Source organism: Galeopterus variegatus, unplaced genomic scaffold (assembly GCF_000696425.1).
Source record: "Galeopterus variegatus unplaced genomic scaffold, G_variegatus-3.0.2 Scaffold2472, whole genome shotgun sequence".
NCBI classification, from domain to species: Eukaryota; Metazoa; Chordata; class Mammalia; order Dermoptera; family Cynocephalidae; genus Galeopterus; species Galeopterus variegatus.
This window is the reverse complement of record NW_007728583.1, coordinates 153766-174456: the sequence shown is the minus strand read 5'-3', so window position 1 is coordinate 174456 and position 20691 is coordinate 153766. Positions and strand designations below refer to the sequence as shown.

Here is a 20691-nt window from a genome sequence, read left to right as displayed (position 1 = left end):
TCGCAGCAGAGAGGCGGCGGGAGGGGAAAGTGAAAAGTGGAGGGGAAGGGAGGGCGGGGCGACGGGGCGTCCGGGGAGCTGAAACAGGGAGCAGGGGTGCGGCGGGCTGTTCCAGAGAGAAGCACGGGAGCGGGCAGCAGAGGCAGAAGCGGCTACCGGTCGGTTAGGGCTGGGGAGAAGAGCAGTGAGGGCTGACGCTTCCACAGCCCATGGAACAAGAGAAGCCGGGCTGATTCCACCTCGGTACCTCCTGCCCTTCTGCTTGTCCACCTTGAGGCTCCAAGAGCAGCGCCCATCTGCCCTCTCCCCCCCGTACTTGGCATCCGAGAGCAGGGGACTCAGGATCACGGGTGTGGGAGGGTTCCTACAAGGATGAAGTGGGCGTTGTCTACTTCTGCAGGCAAGGGGGCCACCGGGGGTGAGCGCCAGGTCACCGGGTCTGCAGTACTTGCCTGGGCTGGAGGATGCCCACCTGCATCTGCGGTATTGAGGGTACCAGGGACGAAGGGAACAAACGAGAAATCCCGAGGGTGGAGTCGGGTGCTTTCGGGTCAGCATGCGGGCCGTATAGTGTGAGGAAGCGGGAGGGCCTAGCAGACTTTACCTGCACAGGTAGTTCCTCTGCCAGCGACACCGAGAACAGAGCGAGGGGGAGGAATTAGGGGCTGGTCGGGGTAGGGGCGTCAAGGGCAGCGGAAACAGGAAGTGAGAGGCAGAGACTGGGGTGGTGGTGGAGGGAGTCGGTCCCTCTGGAGAGGCCATACGTTCTCCCCGGAGCTCAACGCTGCCCTGGACACCCCGTCCAGTCGTGCGTCCCCGGCCCCCCAGAGCCGGGCTTGCGGCCCCTCGCGCAGAATTGGAGGCCAGGAGGCAGGCGTGGCTTTCCTTGACGCCCCCACCCCTATACTCTCAGTCGCTGCCTGGACGAGCACACCCATTACCGGGCGGCCCTCCCTCCGCTCAGCCCCGCCGCCGGCGACAAGCTGCGCACTCCTGGGAACTGTAGTCCCCAGCCCTGCCCGCCCTTCTTCTGGATTCGGCCCGGGTAACTGAGATGTTGAGCAGAGCAGGGAGGTTCTCGCACCGTCCCCCGTCTCCCGCTCTTCTCTTTTCAGCTGTAGAAACCAGCTTCTCGCGGCGACCCAGAATAATCTTCCTGCCAAACACCACGATCCTGTCCGCGCCTACAAACGTGCTTTCCTCTCTTGTGCACTTTCCCTTTAACATTTAAACCCTGGATTTCAGCCTGAGCAATTCAGGTTTTAGGGAGCAAATTTGGGATCTGACTTCACTCCTGCTATTCACCCTCTTTTTTCCGGCTTCACAGACTGTTTCTCCCTATTTTCATACATATTTGCTAATTTGGAGGTTCAGAAATATGGGAATTACACACTATGAATAGCCTCTGACAGTCTCCTCCAGGGCTGATTCTACACAATTTCTAGGCCTCCCTTCCCAATCATTTTTCTTGTACACCCCTGATAAACAGAGACACAGAACTGCAGGTTTCAAAGGGGAAAAAAAGCAAATTTGTTGTTGGTAGTAGAATGTGAAGGGCAGGGTTCTTCACCTTCCCCAACACCCTGTATAGATGGGAAGTTGGGGAGCAATAGAAAAGGCAGTAGATGAGGGCACACGCCCCACTCTGTACAATATAGAAGAATCTGATATAGATACTTTGTATAAAAGCCACTTGTCCTCATTTGTGTCCTCTTGCTGGCTGGGCTGAGGGGCATTGGGAGACAAAAAAGCTGGGGTAGTGGGCCAGGACACAGGGACAACTCTTGGTCCCCCATCCTCTGGCTGCCCCCTTGTGGGGTCACTTTGGATCCTTGGTTGGGGCATAGCACAGCTCCAATGGGCGGGACACCTTCCAGAACTTCTCATTTACCAACTCCAGGGTCAGCGAACCATTCAGTGTCTAGAAGGGGGTGAAAGGGAGAAGAAAGGGGAAGAAAGACAAAATTGGAGAAGACAGAAAAGGAAATGAGAGGCAAAAGGTGACCGAGGGAGAAGGAAAGAAAAACGATAATAAAAGAGATGGCACAAAGCAGGAGCACATGGAGTGATGGGAGAGAAGAGAGGACAGGGACAGGAGATGGAGGATGCAGAGGGAGAAGAGAGCTGGTGAGTTAGGTCAGGCTCATGGTTTTGTGTGGGTCCAGGCCACCCTTCCCTCCTCTCCCCTCTTATACCACTGCCCCCAGAGGCTCTCACCGTGAACGCTCCGCCTCCAGGTGCAATGTAGATGGTGTACTGCTTTTCACTGACACCCTCCAGGCTGGGCAAGGCAGGCTCCTCAGGACCCTCACCTCCTCCTGCACCTCCACCCTCTCCACCACCCCCATCAGGTCCCCCAGTATCAGAGGCGCCCCCTCCAGGCCCTCCTGGTTCCGCTGCCTCTTGCTGCTGCCTCCGCTCAAGGGCAATGCGCAGGGCCAAGTACTTGGAGAGATGGTCCACTGTGGCATTCCCAGTTGTCTTCACATACCTGGAGTGAGAAAGAGAGGTTTAGGGTACGGGAAGCCTGAAATGGGGAAGGGAGACAGGGGACTTCCCAAAAGGGCCTCTGGGTTGGGGTTTCTCTTTGGGTTTGGGCAAAGCTCACTCCAAATGGAAATATATATGATCTTTGGTTTCTCAGTGGTCTGGGGAAAGACAGGGCTCCTCACCTAGTCTGGCAGTATTCTCCCTTCTCCACAAGCAGGGGGTGGGGCCGGAACACGAGCTCAATTTCTCCACCTGGCTCCGGGGGACTGGGGGCCCCAGGAGGGCTTGGGGGGCCCAGGGTTCCCCCTCCCAGGGTCCCTCCCCGGTCACCAGAGTCTTCAGAACCGGCTCCCCCACCCACCCCACCAGTGCCACCTCCCCCTGTCCCTACACTGCTTCCGCCGGCGCCCCCTCCACGGGGTCGCTTGGGAGCAGGGCCTGGGGCAGAGTCAGGGGCAGAGTCTGAGCTCACATCCTCTCCATCCCCCTCTCCCTCCCCAGGCTCTCCTTCCCCCCCACTCATCGTTGTGGTCTGATCTGACCCGGGCATCGGCCGCCGCACACGCTGGGCCCTGTAGGAGCAAGTGGTTAAGGTTAGAAGACACCAAAGATAAGGGACTTAGACTTTAAACGTCAGAGAATTAAGAGATCGGGCAAATCTTAATGATGATACCTAATATTTATTAAACAGTATGTGCTAAGCACCCTAAGTGTTTTGCACTGATCCCTCACCAAACAACAAATCCTATCATGCAGGTAATTATATTATCTCTATTTTATGACTGAGGAAACTCAGGCTTAGAGAGGTTAAGTGACTTGTTTGAGATAACAAGGCTTTGCCTCTTAAATGTGGTCCAAGAACCAGTAGCACAGGAATCACCTGGGAGCTTATAAAATGCAGACTCTCAGGCCCAACTCTAGACCTACTGGATCAGAGTATGGATTTTTAACATTTGGATACACATTAAAGACTGAAAGATGGTGGCAGAGGAGGTGATTTAATCCCCAGAAGTATGAATACGGAGCTTATGCTCAAAACCACTCTATTATTTTAACTTCTAGAAAGTCAAAGGATGAGTTATTTTCTTCTTAAGAATAGCAGCATCAATTGCTTACTGAGAAGCTGCAATTTACATCCATGATTTCCAGGCCTAACAATGAGGCTGTGATTGGCTCTTATGATGCTGAGTCTTAGAAGGTGGCAAGCAGCAAAGACAGTACCAGGCATCTGACCCATGGACCTGTCCCACCAGCTCTGCTGCAGCCTCGCTCCTGATCCCCGCACCTGTGCATGGCCTGCATACGCAACCCCTCCTCAATGCTGGAGCTCAGTGCCTGCTGGTTGTGCAGGCGGCTGAGACGGATGAGTACTCGATCTTGATGGGCCTCATATTCTTCCCGGCTGGGATAGATCTTAGAGATCAGGGCATCAAAGTTGGGGTCTGGCCGTAAGGACCGCTTGGATACCAGCTTCTTGCGGCAGGTAGGGCACTCCTTGTTCCTAGTGTAAGAGAAAGGAAGCCCTGAGTGGTCAGTTCCAGGGCACTGAAGCCAAGGCTAAACCAAGACCAGTGAAAGGGCCCCAACTCTGTACCCCTTCATCCTATCTCAAACATGTCCCTCCTGTTACCCGCTCCGCAGGGCTGTGACAATGCAGTCAGAGCAGAATCTGTGGAGGCACTCCTTGGTGGTCATCGTATTCTTCAGCATGTCCAGACAGATGGGGCACATGAGTTCTGAATGCAGCGAACGAGGGGAAACTGCAATCTCTGTGCCATCCATAATGGCTTCCTGGAGGCATCAGTGAGTGGAAAGGGGTTTTAGAAACAAGTGGTCATGAAATAAGAGTTTTGAGAAATAGAGTGACATGGCAGAATTTGGGTACCCATGTTGGTCACTTGAGGAAGATGGGAATTCTGTGATAGAGGAGCCACTGACTTAGAGAGAATGGAGAACACAAAGGATTGGAGTCCATTAACTAAGAGTAGGAGGTTTGGAATAGGAGGATCTGAGGTTTGATAGAGGCCTAGGGCAGAGGATGGCACAAATCTGTGGTCTGGAGAAGACTTATTCAGAAGAATTCCTTAAAAGTGTGGTCCTGGTACTACCTAATGAGAATCCCCTAGCGTGCCTGTTAAAAATGCAGATTCTAGGGCTCCATCCCACTACTGAAACAGAATGTTGTGGGGTGGAGGGGTGGGTGGGTCCGTGAAGCTCCATTTTAATTAACTCCCAAGGTGAATCTTATGAACAGAGGGACAGGGAAGGTAATTTCTGTGTCTGTTTACTACCTTTCAAATGAACATAGTGCTCTCTCTCTCTGCCAGGGCTGTTTTGAGAATTAAACGAGATAAATGTGAACGTGCTTTGAAAATATTAACGTGATTGAAAGGTAGGGCCACGGAGTCTGAAATCGGGCAGGGTCGGCAGAATAGGGCAAAGAATGGAAAGGAGACTGTGTGACGGGGTCTCTGGATTGAGGGTAAACTGGGAAGGGAGAATCCCTGTCACCTGCGGGGTCCGGTGCAGCTCATACAGACTCAGTTCCCACGTTTTGCTGGCATTCTGGGCATTAGCCGGCGTCGTCATAGTGACCGGGCACAGACCCCCCACCAGGACTCCGCAGCCGAGGAGGAGAGGAAGGCTGGGGAGGGGGGAACGGGAGGAGGGTGTTAGGGGGGCCGCCCCTTCCGTAGACCCCGCCCCTCCAGGGGCTCCCCTCGCCGCCCCCGCTCCGCGCCGGCGCGGCCCTCACCTGGCTCGGGGGTCCGCGCTCCCGCTGCCGCCGCGCCTCTCCCTAGGCCCGGGCTCTTAGGCCGAGTTCGCTCGCTCCGCAGCCGCTGCTCAAACAGCAGCTCCCGCCGCCGCCGCCGCCGCCATGGCCCGGGCGCTGGGACCCTACGTCACTTCCGCCTGTGCCTCCACTCCACCCCCCTCCCCGCCGCCGGCGGGGACGTCACCCGCCACTCGCGGCGCGGGTGGGACATGAAGTGGACGCCGGGGTTCCCCCGCCCACGAGATGCGCCTGCCCCGCAAAGGAGCCGGAGTCCCGGGAGTCTCGCGCCACATGGAGACCACGGTCCGCGCCCCCGCCCAGCACCGCCGCGAGGCAAACAACCTTGGCCACCGTTCCCTTTCCGATGCCCCCACCCGGGGCCTCAGCTCTGGAGGCGGGGCCTGGGATCGCTCGGACTCCAGTTGAGGACGGAGGGCTCGGGAAAGGGGCCACCTCCCCCCCTCCGCATCCCCTGCCGCCCTGGGGACCACCCCCTTTCCCCCCCCGCCGCCACACACACAACTTCTCCGTAACCCCTCAGCCCGGGATCCTGGGGAAAAAAAATTGTAAAAGATCCTCTGCTGCTTTAGCCCTCCAGTCCTGTGAACGCAACTAGGTCCCGACGTGCTCGGGATACCCCTTAGCACCCTGGAGACTTGCTCCACCCTAGACTCTCCGACCCGCTCTCCCCGTCGAGGTTTGGGGGCGGCGGCTCGGGACGTCCAGACTCAACTCTCGGCCGGAGCCATAGACTCGAGAATTGCGTTTGGACAATCAGGAGCCGCGGCCCGGGGCGGGGGAGGGAGGCTCACGGGAGGAACGGGGGAATGGAGACACCACGCGGAAGCAGGGACACACACACACACAAGATGGGGATCCCGTTGGGGAGGGGGTATGTGCGTGTGGGTGGGAGACACAAGGGGCGGAATGTCTGGAGTGGGAAGTGGGCAGAAGCCTCTTCCAGAACTCCTGAGTAAAGGAAGGGGACGGGGAAGAAAAAGGGGAAGGGACAGAGCGATCCCCACTGAGGGCAGGGAATGAGAGGGATGCGGGGGGAAAAAGAGACCGTGATGGGCGTTCTGTCCCCTCCAGAGTGGGCTGGGGTTCCCGGACTTGGGCTACGGCTGCCAGGGGGTGGCCTGTCTCTGGGATAAGGCAGCAGTGGGTCCCTTCGCCCCCCATCCCAGTTCCCCCCTACTTCCCTGTCCTCTCCTTCAGTCCGTGGCCAGTCCTTATGTGGGCGCCAGAGTCGATTAGCGCGGACCCCCTCCCCTTTCTCCTCCTCCTCCCAGCCCCCTCCCTTATGCTCTCCTCCAGCCCCTTTCATCGACTGGCCCATTCCCCTAATCCTGGCCCCCTCCCCTAATCCCCCCATCCGACCCCAGGCCGGCTGCAGCTATTGTAAGGTGGAAAGAAAGGGGAGGGGGGGACTAAGAGAAAGGAGAGGGGTGGGGGAGGGCCACCTGTTCCAAGACCCCCTCCCAAAGCCAGACTGGATACCACGATAGGGCCATGAACAGATCACTCTTGGGGACCATAAGGACCCAGGGAATTGGGGGGAGGGGGCTGGCAGTGAAGAACCAGTGGGAGGGGGTGGGGCAGAAACCCCTCCCTCCAAAAAGATCCAGAGTGTCACGCATACACAGTGACAGACACTCTTTCCTCTCACACCCGGCGGCGGGGGTTGCCCTGGGAGACCAGGCAGTGAAAGGGAACAATCCTTAGGGAAAGGGAAAGGAGGGGGTGGTGGGGAAGGGTCTGAGGGCTTGGACACAAGAAGAACCGGAGGTGGCAGAGAAGAGGATTTGGAATTTATTAGGGTCACAACACCCCTGCCTCCCATATTCAGCATTCCTGAGCCATACACTGCCACCCCTTTTGTAGCCTGGGAACTTAGAGTCCTCATCAGCAGGAGGCCAGGCAGAGTGGTGGGGGAGTAAGCAGAGTCCAGGGTCCTTGAGGCAGTTACATGAAAAGACCTCCTGGGAGGGGCAGAAACATTTGGACAGATGTATGGGTGGAGAGACAAATGGGCTGGAGGGTGCCCACTTCTGTTCCTGGCCTCAGGAATCTCTGCCCTTCCCACAGTGGCTCCAGGCTCCCCTCACTTTCTCATGTAGTCTGGGTTCCACTTCTCTGCCCTTTCCCTTCCCATGCTGGCTTCATACCAGTGACTTCCACCGAGGCCCCTGTGATGTATCTGCTGTCTTCAGATGCCAAGAATGCAACCACATCTGCCACATCTACGGGAATGGTGGGGAGAGGGCAGAATCCCACTCACTCCCATAGACCTGAAGTAGCTATCATCACCCACCAAGAACATTCCCTCCCCCAAACACACACACCAACCACCAATCATGGTAAAACCCTCTCAAAAATACCACACATCTTGAGATCTCGTCTTTCAGGCCCCCTCTCCAGGACCTTCCTCCCTGCTTAGTGCTCACCCTCAGGGTCCCCCCAGTGTCCCATCGGGATCATGCTGGTCACCTGTAAGGAAACATTTATTTGTGGGTGAAAGTTTCTTTTATGTTTTTTTTAAAAGACTGAGTCTGTGACCCTTTTTTTTCTTTGTCTTCATCCCTCATACATTTATTGAATCCCTACTGTTTGCCAGGTTTTGTGCCCAGCATTCTCTCTCTCTCTCTGAAGCCCAGAGAGGTTGGGACTCAATGATTCTGCCCTCCTCCCACAGCCCCCTACCTTGTCTATCACTTTCTGTGGCATTTTCTGTGTCATGGGTGTTGCAATGAACCCTGGCAGGACAGAGTTACAGCGGATCCCATGTCTGTGGGAGAGAGGCTGTTGATTCTGGAGAGGACTAAACACTGACCCCTCCCTCAGACCCCCACATGCCTCAGCAAAGCCCCCCAGCACTCCCAGGTATCTGACTAACCGTCCAAGCTCCCGGGCGACAGTCTGGGTCAGCCCAATCACTCCAGCCTTGGATGCAGCATAGTTTGTCTGCCCAGTGTTCCCCACCTATAGGTGAGGTCAGAGATCTGTGATGAGTCAGGAATCCCAAGGAGGGGATCTCCTCTCTGTGCCCACTTGGCTAGCTGATCTCGTCCCAACTCATCCTGACCTTTCCTATGATGCTACTGATGTTGATGATGGAGCCATGACAACCAGTGGACACCAGGGCTTGGGCTGCAGCTTGAGTGACTAGGAAGATGCCCTGGCAGAAGATGGTAACAAGGCAGAAAAGATCAGCTGGGTGACAGCTCTCCTCCAATTCCCTCCCCAGGCTAGGGGGTCCAGAAGTCAAAGGTTCAGATGTCACCACCTTGAGGTTGACAGCTATGACTTTGTCCCAGTCATCCTCAGACATGTGGAGCAGAAACTCATCTCGGGTGATGCCCGCACAGGACACAACGACAGATGGTGGGCGAGAAAAGCAGGCCTATGGGGAGGGGAAGGTTACACAGCAAAAAAACAAAGAGCCGGGGACACTGGGGCAATGTTGAAGCTTTAAAGGGGGCGAGGTCGCCTGGCATTCACCTGCACTTGTTCCAGCAGGCGCCTGGTGGCCCTAGCCTCAGACACATCAGCCTGGAAGGCAGCGTGGCTCCCGCGGGGCGCCCCCTCCTTGCTCCCCGGCCCGCCCAGCAGCCGCACCGTCTCCCGTGCCGCTGCTCCGTCCAGGTCACAGGCGGCCACAGCGGCCCCCTCTTTGGCTAGGCGCACACTGACCGCCCGGCCGATGCCACTACCCGCACCTGAGGTGGGAGAGAACACCGGAGGTGGGGGGGAGTGTAGGCGGGAGTCAGAGGTCATAGGACGCAAAGTTAGTAAAATCCGGCCAAGGGACCAGGGGGTCACAACGGCCGCGGAGTCCGAAGGCGCGCATGCCCCCTGACATCGCTCTGGCACCCTCACCCACCCTGGGAGAGCAGCCCCTCAACCTGTGACCAGGGCCAGCGCGGAGCGGAGCCTGAGCGGAGACGCCATGGCGGGTTGCGGGAAGGCGGGCACCTCAGCACCGAGCCAATCCGAGTGCAGAGGGGGCGTGGCGATGGAAAAGACGGGGCCAATCGAAGCCCCGCCAGCTTTAGGCCATCTGCGGCCACCAGGACGGGCCGACCTCCCACAGAGGGGACGTGGCCAGACACCACAGTTTGGGGGCCTGGGGATTGGGGTAGACAAGGAGCCCCATGCCCTAAAAAAGACAAAGACTGCATGTGGGGCGGAAGATCCGAGGGCTTTATTTCCGGCCACCACCCCTCCCCCTCAATTTAAACACAGTGATATAAAAAGAATAGAAACAAAAAAAATCAGGCCATGAGATCACCAGCTAACCCTCTCCCACCCTCCCATCCCCCAATCACTCCCAAATCAGGACACACGATTGATGTTTAAGTGATGTTTATCCCGGCTCCTCCTGTGACCTCCTCTGTCCAGAGCTCTGGTCTTCCCTGAAGCCTCCACCAACTCGTGGGAGAGATAGGTGTACTTTGGAGAACCTGTGTGTGACAGCTTGGTCCTCTGAGAACAGGTGGAGTAGGGAACACTAGGTAGACTATCACCCCTCTCCCTTCCAGCTTTCTTCATGGCCCCACCCATTTAGTCCTCCAAACCCAACAACATGGTCAGGTGGTGCCCAACACTATGGTACCTCTGGCCTCTCATTCTCACCTCTACAACCCCTGTAAGACTGCCACACTTGAAGGCCTTAATGCCAAAGTCACCATTCTCCTGGGCTACAACTCCTTCCTTTGGCAGATGTCCTTGGCTAGGGCCCCCAACCTCTATAGACCCCTGATCTGGAGCTAGGGGTAGAGGTTTGGGGCAGAGGTTGGGGCAATTTATCCCACCTCTCACTCGAAGTGGGCAATCAGCACCATCATGGCAACTCCCCCCAGCAGCCCCAGCACCTCCAGAAGTGACTGCAATGGTGATGCCTCCCTCAACAGCTCAGGCAACACGGACACTGTTGCTACATAGATAAAACCACCTGCAGTGAATGGCAGAACCCAACCAGGACCTGCACCACTTGCAACTTCACTTCCCACTGCCCCTCCTTCAGTTAGAAGGGCACAGGCTGTGCCTGCCAGTGCCCCTACCGCTGTCAGCAGTTGTAGGCGCATCGCCTGGTGGGCAGAAAAGAGAGAGAAGCACTCATCAACAGCTAAAGTTTACCAGTGGTTTAGACATGGCTGGTGGAGTACAGGGTGTATAGGTACATAGATATAGGGTGCATGTCTCTGGAAACTAAAAAGCAAGGTTGGGGGGGAGTAGAATAGACATTTTTTGAAAAATCTTAGAGATCGAAGAGGTCCTTTCTGTGGTACTTCTGATTCAGTAGGTCAGGTGTGTGTGTAAAAAAGATCCCCATAAGCTATTCAGATGGTTTACAGACTACAGTTCAAGACATACTAAGCTACAATACAGGACAACCCACCCCCCAAACAGAACTTCTTCCTCCTCATTTCTACAGGACTTGTTAATGATAGCATGACTTGTTTGGAACTAATGAGAGGCTATCTTGGGTTTGGGGTAAATAAGCAAGGATAAAGGGTTTGAGGAAACCATGTCTGGTGGACATCATAACCAACCTGTTTTTTGCTGTAGCCAGACTGTACCAAGATGGCAAAGTCCCCAACCTCATGGGGCACTTCATGTAGCAGGACAGTCATTGTGGTTAGGATCCCAAGCCCCCGGCCCCCTCGAAAGGAAGCACCAATGGCCAAGCCATCTGTGAAGTTGTGTGCCAAGTCAGCAGCCAGATTCAGGTACCCGGACACACGCAGGTCTTGTACGAGAGAAAAAGACAAAATGATCAGAGGCATCCATTACCCCCAGCCCCAATCAGACACTCTCACATCTCCCCTCAGAGACCACTTCACACCCAGCCTCTTAGTGTTTCCCAGACACCTGCCATTACCCCCAGAACATATTCCATATCATTCAAGATGATGCCCCTTGCCCTAGCTTATCACCAACCCTGGCCCTTACCTGAACCTGTTTTTTCTTCTTCAACGTTCTGAGGTCTCACTGGCCCATCTTTCGGTCCTATGCTCCCTTCTTTTCTCTTCCGCAACCCCTCTGTTTCCTTTTCTTCTTTCTCTGAGCTCTGTTTCTCCTTTGAAGGATGCTCTGAAGGAAGAAAAGAGTTAGAGTGGAAAACGGAGATCTTCCGACATGTCCTCAAATGGAAGTGTCCCCCCACCCCCTGAGAGCCATAAGATGAGGGGATTCTGAGGCAGGCAAGGTAGCTTTCAGGTGAGTTGTTCCTGGGCTCACCCTGTTTTCCAGGTCCATGACTTCCATGTGTGTGACCGTGAGCATGTCCATGTCCATGTCCTCCTTTCACATGTCTCACAAATTTCTCCACCACAAGAAAGGCAACAATTCCACTGAGAACCCACAGTCCCACAGACAGAATGGGGCCCTGGCCTGGGAATGGAGGCATTGAGACATTAAGGGAGATGTGGATTCCAGACTCCTCCTCCTCAAGTGCAGGAGGTGAAGAATTCAGAGAGACAGACCTTCCCAGTACCCCAACCCCTCTCCCCATTCGTTTTTTTCCTCACCACTGTGGGAGTGTCCATGTCCAGGCTGCTCTAGAGTATGGTGAGAATGAGGTTCTGAAGAAAGGAGGGAAAAAAATCCAGATGAGGGAATACATGACCCAAGGGGTGTGTATTTGGGGGAATATTGGAAGGTCAGGGATCAGAAAGGAAAAAGAATCTTTTTCCCCAAAGAATAAAATAGGTTAAGATTTGAGGTAGAAGGGCTGGCCCATGGTTCACTTGGTGGGGTGCTGATAACACCAAGGCCATGGGTTTGGATCCTATATAGGGATGGCCGGTTACCTCACTTGGGAGAGCGTGGTGCTGACAACACCAAGTCAAGGGTTAAGATCCCCTTACCGGTCATTAAAAAAAAAAAAAGACTTGAGGTAGAAGTCAGAAGTTACTTACCCAGGGCATGAGGAATGAGGTGCAGGAAGGCATCTCCCAGGAGCCCGCCTGAAGCAAAACTTAGCAAGATCTGGAGCAGAGAGCGATGCCGGGGGGAGTTTGACTCCACGGGGATAAGGAAGAGGATGAAAAATGGAGCGGCAGAGATCAGCACTGTGGCCCCCAGTGCCTAGTGAGAGAGAGTCAGGGGTCAAGTGGTGTGGTGTTTCCCAACAATCCAGAACCAGTCCCTCTCTCCCTCATCCCCTGAGGGACTCACATAGGCCCAGAGAGTGACAGTATCCAGGTCCTGCGTGATGCCTCGAGCCCCAGACTCCCCATAGCCTTCATGGCTATGCTCATGGTCATGTCCGTGTCCTCTGTGGTAGAGGCTCTCACGAGAGTGGCCATGGCCATGGCCATGGTGCAAATCCTCATGTGAATGTCCATGGTCGTGACCGTGGGTATGCCCATGCCAGATGCTCTCGTGAGTGTGACCATGCCCATGGGCATGGCTGTGTCCATGGTGTAAATCCTCATGTGAGTGCCTGTGACTGTGGCCACGGAAGTCCTCCTCTTGCTGGTCCTCGTGCGTGTCGCCATGACCCCCGTGTCCGGCCACCAGCAGCCCCAAGGCCGCCCAGGTCAGCAGTCCCACGGCCACCCAGTGGGGGGCCCCCAGGCTTCTGGCCATCACACTGACCAGAGGGACAGAGATAGTGACTCCACTTGACCCTCAACTCTATATCTACGCAAGGTCCACTTTACTTAGCTTGCGCCCTCAGTCCACCTCTGTGGGCTGCTCCCCCATTCCATTCTGTCCCCACCCACACTGTTCCCGAGACTCGTTCTCTTTACCCCCAAAACCCTCCCGGATGTAGGGCCCCCGGGACACCGATCTAAGCTTTGATCCTCCACTTTACGGACTCTCTGGACCTTCGTCTCTATGACCAATTAGGTGGGGAATAGGCCTGGAAAGGGACTGTAGGAAAACGCAGGGAATTCTCACCGGCTCCGGGATCCTTTCCTTTCCCGGTTTGCTCGGACGTGGCAGTCCCGCCTCTAGCTCCCGCGAGAACAGGAAGTTTCGTTCTATCTCCGCCCCATACCCTTACCAATATGGCGGCACTCCGGTCGCAGAGAAGCCACTGTCCTGGGGCGCCTGCGCGAGAGTGGAGGTTATTTGAGGGGAGGGTGGGCGAGGCCGACTAACAGGCCGGAGGAGACCGCCTCCTCCGTTTCCAAGTAGACGAGGGGGCGGGAACTAGCGCCGAAACTTCCCGTCTGTACAAAGATGGCTGCCACATCGGCGCTGTCATTTGGGTTCAGAGCAGAGCGAAGCGCTTAATTCGACCCGATCCAGGACAGAGTCTTTTTCTTTGGTGCTTCCTCCTGCTCAGCTAGTCCTCCGATCAATCCTCGGGAATCCCCGGTACCTTTTTGGTATCCCTACACTTAGTCTGGGATCATGTCTTGGGCCGCTCGCCCGCCCTTCCTCCCCCAGCGGCATGCCGCAGGGCAGTGTGGGCCAGTGGGGGTGCGAAAAGAAATGCATTGTGGGGTCGCGTCCCGGTGGCGGCGGCGACGGCCCTGGCTGGATCCCGTAGCGGCGGCGGCGGCGGCAGCCGGAGAACAACAAACCCTGGAGCCGGAGCCGGGGGAGGCTGGACGGGACGGGATGGGCGACAGCGGGCGGGGTGAGTGTCCTAGCGGACGGACAGGCGAACCAGTGACCGCGTTATCTGCAACCCCTCCCCCCACATCCTCCCCCGGCGTTCTTCTCTAGCGTTCCCGCCCCCTTGTTTGTAAACACGCGTCCCCTCCCTCCCGAGGGCCTTAGCGCCCTCCCCCCCGGGGCGGGGCGGGGAGGGGGAGCTTCCGCCCTCCTAGTCTTGGATGCCCAAGGCCCTGCACACCGGAGGTCCGTGGCGTGGGAAGGACGCAGTTCCCTTTGAGCTTGAGGATGCTGGACGTTTGAAGGCAGATTCTGCGTCCTAGGAGGGGTCTCTTCTTCCTATCTCCTTCCTCTGAACGTTCCGGCTACCGGCCATAAGCTGGGAATGGAGGGGTTGGCTGGTTAACCCCACGTGCCCCCCCCCCCCCCACGAGACAGGTCTGGCTTTGGGTGACCTGGTATTCATGCAAATACATTGCTTGGAATATTCTTCTGAACTGTCCTTTGTTTTGTTAACCCCCTCATCGTAGCACAGGAGTTAAACTGTCGTTTGACAATAGGGTGTCTCTAGACTTGGGGATGGGTGGGATAGGGTGGCGTGGGTAGGGGCGCGGTATGGGATTAGAGAATTAAAGTCTCCATTTGGATGTTCGAAGACTCATTTTCTCTTTTTGTCTCTCCTGTCTTTGTGTGTGTCTGTGCCTGAATGTACCCCTCCTCAGACTCCCGAAGCCCAGACAGCTCCTCCCCAAATCCGCTTCCCCAGGGGGTCCCTCCGCCTTCTCCTCCTGGACCACGCCTACCCCCTTCAGCAGCCCCATCCCTTGGAGGCTCTGGGGCCCCACCCCCACCCCCGATGCCACCACCCCCACTGGGCTCCCCATTCCCGGTCATCAGTTCCTCCATGGGGTCCCCTGGTCTGCCCCCTCCTGCACCCCCAGGATTCTCCGGTCCTGTCAGCAGCCCCCAGGTGAGAGGTGTGACCCACTTAATGCCTCTCCACTTTCATTTTCTTGTTTTCTTTGTAAACCCAGATCCTTGTGTGAACTTCCCCATGGCCCACTGACCTTCCAGTCCTCTAATCCTGGCAGGTCTGTGGTCCTTGTGAGACCCTTTGCCCTTCCTGAGGTGACTGATCTTTCAGTGCATGTGTCCTCCCCAGCTCTGTAAAAGAATCCAATTTCTTGATGTCCTTTTCATCTATCAGTTATTATCTACCATTTTCATCCCATCTTGCCCTTCCAAGACACATGCCCTTCAGGGCCACTGCGTTGCACAATTTCAGGGTGGGGACTGCTTATTCTCTTTTGGGTCGTGCTCCTGCGATGGCCTTTCACACAGACTGTGGTGTAAATAACGCCGTCTGGAATGAGCAATGCAGAGCCCTGCCTAGTGGTAGGGAATGATTTCTATCACCTCTGAGAGATCCTCCTTCCCAACGAGTCTCCCTGTGACTTCCCTATTTCCCCCATCCCAGATTAACTCAACAGTGTCGATCCCTGGGGGTGGGTCTGGCCCCCCTGAAGATGTGAAGCCACCAGTCTTAGGGGTTCGGGGCCTGCACTGTCCACCCCCTCCAGGTGGCCCTGGGGCTGGCAAACGGCTATGTGCAATCTGCGGGGACAGAAGCTCAGGTATGGGGCTCAGAGTATCTGCAGAAAGGAAGAAAGAAAGAGTGTGGGCCATGTACCATCTCATGTGGGATTCCCAGGGGCTCAAAGAGTTGGCTCAGGGCAAGTTAGCTGGGGGAGGCCTGATGAGAGCTAAGGAACCTGAAGCTTAGATGTGGCATGGGATGAGTGGGTGGTCAGAGGGAAAAGGGGGCTAGTAAGGTGTCTGAACAGTGAGGAGAGTGAGACTGGATCATTCCTCAGTTCTTGGTTCCGCATCTCTGTATGTGGTGTACACAGGGAGGACTTAAACTAAGTTTTGCTGGTGGGAGATTGGAGAGAGATTTAATTGTGAGGGGGTCTCCATGCAAGCCTTCTTATTGCTCTTCCGCTCCTCCATAGGCAAACACTATGGGGTTTACAGCTGTGAAGGCTGCAAGGGCTTCTTCAAACGCACTATCCGTAAGGACCTGACCTACTCTTGCCGGGACAACAAAGACTGCACTGTGGACAAGCGCCAGCGGAACCGCTGTCAGTACTGCCGCTATCAGAAGTGCCTGGCCACAGGCATGAAGAGGGAGGGTAAGGACCTGCCCTGCCCAGACTTTCCTATACGTAGGCCCTGCCTCTCCCACCCCACTAGATGGGAGAGGAGGGAGGAGATAGAGGGAAGACTGAAGGAAACCACAGACTATGTACCTTTCAGAAAGGCTGGATTGTTCTCTCTCTCCTCCAGAGGGTGATGTTTGGTTTCTCTCTCCCCTCCTCATCAGCTCTTCTCCATGGTTGCCTGCTCTGTTCCTTGAATTTCTTTCCTAATGATTCTGCCTCTGTGGCCTGCACCTATGACCCCTCCCTAATTTGGTTCTAGGGTAGGATAACTTTTCCTTACCCATGATGGGCTTCTGTCTTCCCTTCTCTAACCTGAGTAGTCCCTCCTCTCTTTGATCCCATGCTCATTCTGTGGTCTCCATCTCCCTGTTATCTGTGTTATTTCCTCTGACCCCTGGGACTCTACCCTCTTAAGTCACATACTTCTCTGAGGATCTCAGGGCTTGCCTTCCCTCTTCTATATCTCCATCTTGTCTTTTTAAGTCTGATTCCTGGAATTCTGAGAGAGACACTTTACAGAGTATCTTGGCCAAATCCCTAATTTTAGAGAAGATGAGCCTGAAGTCTGGCTTTCTCAAGATCATACAACAAAATAGTGGCAGGGCTGGGATCAGAACCCACATCTTCAAAGACACAGGACAGCATGCCTTTTACTGCCTGTTTGTTGACTCAGAAAGCACAAGATTTATGGTCAGGTACACTTGGATTTAAGTGTATGACCTGCCACGTATTGTGTGAACTTAGGCAAGCTATTTAACTTCTTCAAGCTCCGAAGTTTTCATCTTTAACAATGGGAACAAGAACTCACAGGGTCATGATAATGGAGTGAATGTTAAAACGTGCTCGGCATGTCTCTTAGTAAGAGTAGGCCCTCTGTTTAAATGCTAGTTAGCTTCTTGCCTAATTCCTTTACCCTCTACTTTCCTTTTCTTGACTTATCTATCCTTTTATAACCCCTGCTTCTAGACTGCCCCAGTCTACCATTTCTAGTGACTTCCCCAATTCCTAGAAATATTAGGGCTGGCCTGTGGCTCACTTGGGAGAGTGTGGTGCTGATAACATCAAATCAAGGGTTAAGATCCCCTTAGGGCCTGCCCGTGGTTCACTTGAGAGAGCATGGTGCTGACAACACCAAGTCAAGGGTTAAGATCCCCTTACTGGTCATCTTTAAAAAAAAAAAAACGAAATATCTTCCAAGGGCCATGAAACCCTGATAAGGCCCTAAGGATATTTTGGAACACCCTCATGGTTGGCTGCTGACTTTGCATTCTTTCTCTGCCTTCCCCCTCTCCCCTCTGCAGCGGTACAGGAGGAGCGTCAGCGGGGGAAGGACAAGGACGGGGATGGGGATGGGGCTGGGGGAGCCCCCGAGGAGATGCCTGTGGACAGGATCCTGGAGGCAGAGCTTGCTGTGGAGCAGAAGAGTGACCAGGGCGTTGAGGGTCCTGGGGGAACCGGGGGTAGTGGCAGCAGTGTAAGTGATGGGGTCAATCCACTCTCCTTTGTGATAGGCATGGGGGAGAGAATCTAGGACTGTTCTATCTCCCTTTCTCCTACCTTCCCCTGACAACCCTTCTAACACTGCCTGGTACTGGAAGTGCTGCCATACAAGGTCTCTCAAACATCTGATGTGGGTGTGATAGCTCCTTCTGTCCCCACTCCCAAAACAACCCATGGGCAGAACCACAGGCAAGTCCCAGATAAATAATCACAGAAGAGGGCTTGCTGGTTAGCTCAGCTGGTTAGAGCACAGCCTTATAACACCAAGGTCATGGGTTCAGATCCCTGTACTGGCCAACTGCCCCCACCCCCAAAAAATTATTTCAGAAGAGAAGCCCCAAATAAGAATGACAGAAGAGAAGCCTGATTTATAGAGATTGGTTTATATGGGACTTGAAGGAAGACTATATATTAAAGGAAGAGATGTCAGAAGCCTTTTACAAGGGGCTCCCAGTGTACCTTCAAACCTTCCATGTCTCTTACTTCCTCATCCCCTGCAGCCAAATGACCCTGTGACTAACATCTGTCAGGCAGCTGACAAACAGCTATTCACGCTTGTTGAGTGGGCGAAGAGGATCCCACACTTTTCCTCCTTGCCTCTGGATGACCAGGTCATATTACTACGGGCAGGTCAGTGACCTTGGATCTCTTTGACCTCTTGACATTTGACTCCTCTCTGACCTCCTGCCTTTAGTGACCCCAGTGGCCTTGCATACTCAGGGAGCGAAGCTCACTGACCTTGCCATCTCTTTTTTTCTTCTCTTCCCCTCATGTGCTTTGAATCTCATGGCCTGATCTCTGGCTCCTGACCCTTGCTGCCCCCACCCAGGCTGGAACGAGCTCCTTATTGCCTCCTTCTCCCACCGATCCATTGATGTCCGAGATGGCATTCTCCTTGCCACAGGTCTTCACGTGCACCGCAACTCAGCGCATTCTGCAGGCGTGGGAGCCATCTTTGATCGGTCAGTGGCCCTCAGCTGGGCTGGCCTGTAGGTAGAGGGGGTAGGGTTATAGGCTGGTCCGTGTCCAAGGCTGGCTGAGCTGTGACCTTTGAGTGACCTGCAGGTCCCTCTCCAGGGTGCTGACAGAGCTAGTGTCCAAAATGCGTGACATGAGGATGGACAAGACAGAGCTTGGCTGCCTGAGGGCAATCATTCTGTTTAATCCAGGTAAGAGGAGGATTACTCCTGTCTGTCAAGACCAAGGCAACCTTGGAGCCTCCTCTTCTCCAGAGACTCCTAAATTACCCAGCTATCCCCCCAGTAAGACCCTCAATCTGGAAATCTCCCAACTAACTGAGGAAAAACCTACGTCCACTGATACATTCCCTTCGGACTCCATCCCACAAACCCAACAGGCCTTGCTTCCCTTGCCAGGCACCTGGTAGAGGGCAAGTAGGTGGGGCCCCAATGGGGCATTCTGTGTGCCACATCTACATGTCTGTCCTGATTTGATTTGTCTTCTCTCTTCTTCCTCCTCTCTTCCCTGCCATCTCAGATGCCAAGGGCCTCTCCAACCCCAGTGAGGTGGAGATCCTGCGGGAGAAGGTGTATGCATCACTGGAGACCTACTGCAAACAGAAGTACCCTGAGCAGCAGGGACGGTGAGATGGACCTATGGGGAGTGAGCCTCCTGTGGGGTGGTGGTGGGAAATGCATTGAGGGTGTATTCAGGGCCTGTGTTCTTCCAGCTCTCACCCCCCTCTCGCACCTCCACCTCAGGTTTGCCAAACTGCTGCTACGTCTTCCTGCCCTCCGGTCCATCGGCCTTAAGTGTCTAGAGCATCTGTTTTTCTTCAAGCTCATTGGCGACACCCCCATTGACACCTTCCTCATGGAGATGCTTGAGGCTCCCCACCAGCTGGCCTGAGCCCAGACCCAAATGTAGTGCGCCTCACACTAGAGGAGCATACATTCATGAGGGACTCCAAGCCCTGGGGCAGGGTGGGAAGGACCATGTTCCCAGAACCTTGGTAGGGTGAGGAGTACAGGGCAGAACTCCAGGGGGATCCGTAAGCCCTCCTGGGGGTTTGCTTGATGTCCCAAGTCAGAGGGGACCCTAGACCCTGTGAGGACTGGACGTCTCTCTTCAGTGGCTTTGAGTCTCTGAATCTGTTGGGGTCTCCCATGATTTGGGGTGATTGCTCACCCTCTGTCCTTCCCCCAGCACAAAGTACTGGCTCTGCTCCTGGCATCTTGCTTCATTCTCATCTTGCCTCACTTTGGTCCCCATCTGAAGAGTGGAAATGAGGAACTCCCCCAGAGATGGATATAGGGGGGCAGGCCCCCCAAACTGAGGACATGGGAGTAAGGCTCTGACAGGCCTTTCTCTTCCCCACCCTGGCAGATGGGGGCCTCTCTGGAAGAGGGAGGGGCCCTGTCACTGTCTCCTGTCCCGAGACCTCTTTTACACTTCACCTTCTGCAGTCGGACTGAAAAATAAAAAAGGTGGTGGTGGTGAAGGGGCTGGTGGAGATGTAGGAACTGACCTGCTATTTTTGATTTCCTCTGAGGAGAGAGACTTGCAGTTAGATTCAAAGAAGTACTGTACTTTCCCAGGTTGACTAAGAAATGCCAGTGGTGGAGTGTGTGTTTGGGAAAGGCAGGGCCCTGAGATGGTCTGTCCCTGGGGCTCTCCAAACACTGGCCTTCCCAACTCTCCCTCCTCCCCTTCTCTTCCTTTCTTAACTTGGGGAAGGGGCCTGGGCTGTGATGACAGGGCCCGCAGGGGATGATGTGGTGAGTGTAGTCCCCGGACCCTTCTCTTCACAGCTCTCCTCCAGCCCTGGGCACATAGCATAGGCTGCGGACACAGGATCCTGGCCCGAGAATTGAGGGGAGATGACCAGCCCGCAGAGATGGGGTGTTGGGCTGCATGATTTTTGCCCTGCATCTCTTCTCTTTGGAGTTCCTTCCCCTCTCTCACACATAAAATCGCTTTCAAATTAAAATCGCTGTTTTCTGGACTGAGGTGATTGTATGGGGGTGGGCAGCGCCTCATCGTGCTGGATTGGGGGGGTATCCGGTTGGGAGCTCCGGCCACGCTCCCTCGACGCCACCGCCGAGGTTCCCTGGGGCCGGAGAGGCGGGCGCGGGGCGGGGGACACAAGGCGCGCTTTGTCGGGGC

The 20691-nt window shown here is 55.1% G+C and overlaps 4 protein-coding genes across 9 annotated transcripts; 1 reads left to right on the top strand and 3 right to left on the bottom strand.

Annotated features, from left to right (window-relative positions):
* Positions 1 to 1506: 1506 nt before the first annotated feature.
* On the bottom strand, positions 1507 to 5132 carry RING1 (ring finger protein 1). The gene is made up of 6 exons (XM_008581826.1): positions 5002 to 5132; positions 4121 to 4281; positions 3776 to 3991; positions 2673 to 3062; positions 2218 to 2491; positions 1507 to 1921 (listed from the first exon to the last, which is right to left on the bottom strand). The coding sequence occupies exons 1-6, from the start codon at positions 5077 to 5079 to the stop codon at positions 1820 to 1822; spliced, it is 1221 nt and encodes a 406-aa protein (XP_008580048.1). The 5' UTR covers positions 5080 to 5132; the 3' UTR covers positions 1507 to 1819.
* A 1923-nt stretch (positions 5133 to 7055) lies between these two features.
* HSD17B8 (hydroxysteroid (17-beta) dehydrogenase 8) lies at positions 7056 to 9380 on the bottom strand. Of its 4 annotated transcripts, XM_008581825.1 has the most exons (9): positions 9172 to 9380; positions 8768 to 8985; positions 8553 to 8669; positions 8352 to 8444; positions 8163 to 8248; positions 7970 to 8054; positions 7714 to 7756; positions 7435 to 7509; positions 7056 to 7248 (listed from the first exon to the last, which is right to left on the bottom strand). In XM_008581825.1, the coding sequence occupies exons 1-9, from the start codon at positions 9215 to 9217 to the stop codon at positions 7232 to 7234; spliced, it is 780 nt and encodes a 259-aa protein (XP_008580047.1). In that variant the 5' UTR covers positions 9218 to 9380; the 3' UTR covers positions 7056 to 7231. The 4 variants fall into 4 exon arrangements, with proteins under 4 accessions (XP_008580047.1, XP_008580045.1, XP_008580046.1 ...); XM_008581823.1 differs by having other exon boundaries at positions 7056 to 7509; XM_008581824.1 differs by lacking the exon at positions 9172 to 9380 and having other exon boundaries at positions 8768 to 9155.
* Positions 9381 to 9446: 66 nt separating this feature from the next.
* Positions 9447 to 13346, bottom strand: SLC39A7 (solute carrier family 39 (zinc transporter), member 7). Of its 2 annotated transcripts, XM_008581819.1 has the most exons (7): positions 12449 to 13340; positions 12190 to 12358; positions 11800 to 11853; positions 11510 to 11662; positions 11222 to 11362; positions 10822 to 11018; positions 9447 to 10356 (listed from the first exon to the last, which is right to left on the bottom strand). In XM_008581819.1, exons 1-7 carry the CDS (start codon positions 12860 to 12862, stop codon positions 10084 to 10086), a joined length of 1401 nt encoding a protein of 466 aa, XP_008580041.1. In that variant the 5' UTR covers positions 12863 to 13340; the 3' UTR covers positions 9447 to 10083. The 2 variants fall into 2 exon arrangements, with proteins under 2 accessions (XP_008580041.1, XP_008580042.1); XM_008581820.1 differs by lacking the exon at positions 11800 to 11853 and having other exon boundaries at positions 12449 to 13346.
* A 53-nt stretch (positions 13347 to 13399) lies between these two features.
* On the top strand, positions 13400 to 20530 carry RXRB (retinoid X receptor, beta). Of its 2 annotated transcripts, none has more exons than XM_008581817.1 (10): positions 13400 to 13865; positions 14566 to 14813; positions 15321 to 15477; positions 15856 to 16035; positions 17367 to 17539; positions 18066 to 18195; positions 18395 to 18527; positions 18643 to 18734; positions 19063 to 19168; positions 19287 to 20530. In XM_008581817.1, exons 1-10 carry the CDS (start codon positions 13637 to 13639, stop codon positions 19432 to 19434), a joined length of 1596 nt encoding a protein of 531 aa, XP_008580039.1. In that variant the 5' UTR covers positions 13400 to 13636; the 3' UTR covers positions 19435 to 20530. The 2 variants fall into 2 exon arrangements, with proteins under 2 accessions (XP_008580039.1, XP_008580040.1); XM_008581818.1 differs by having other exon boundaries at positions 13636 to 13865; positions 18631 to 18734.
* Positions 20531 to 20691: the final 161 nt, after the last annotated feature.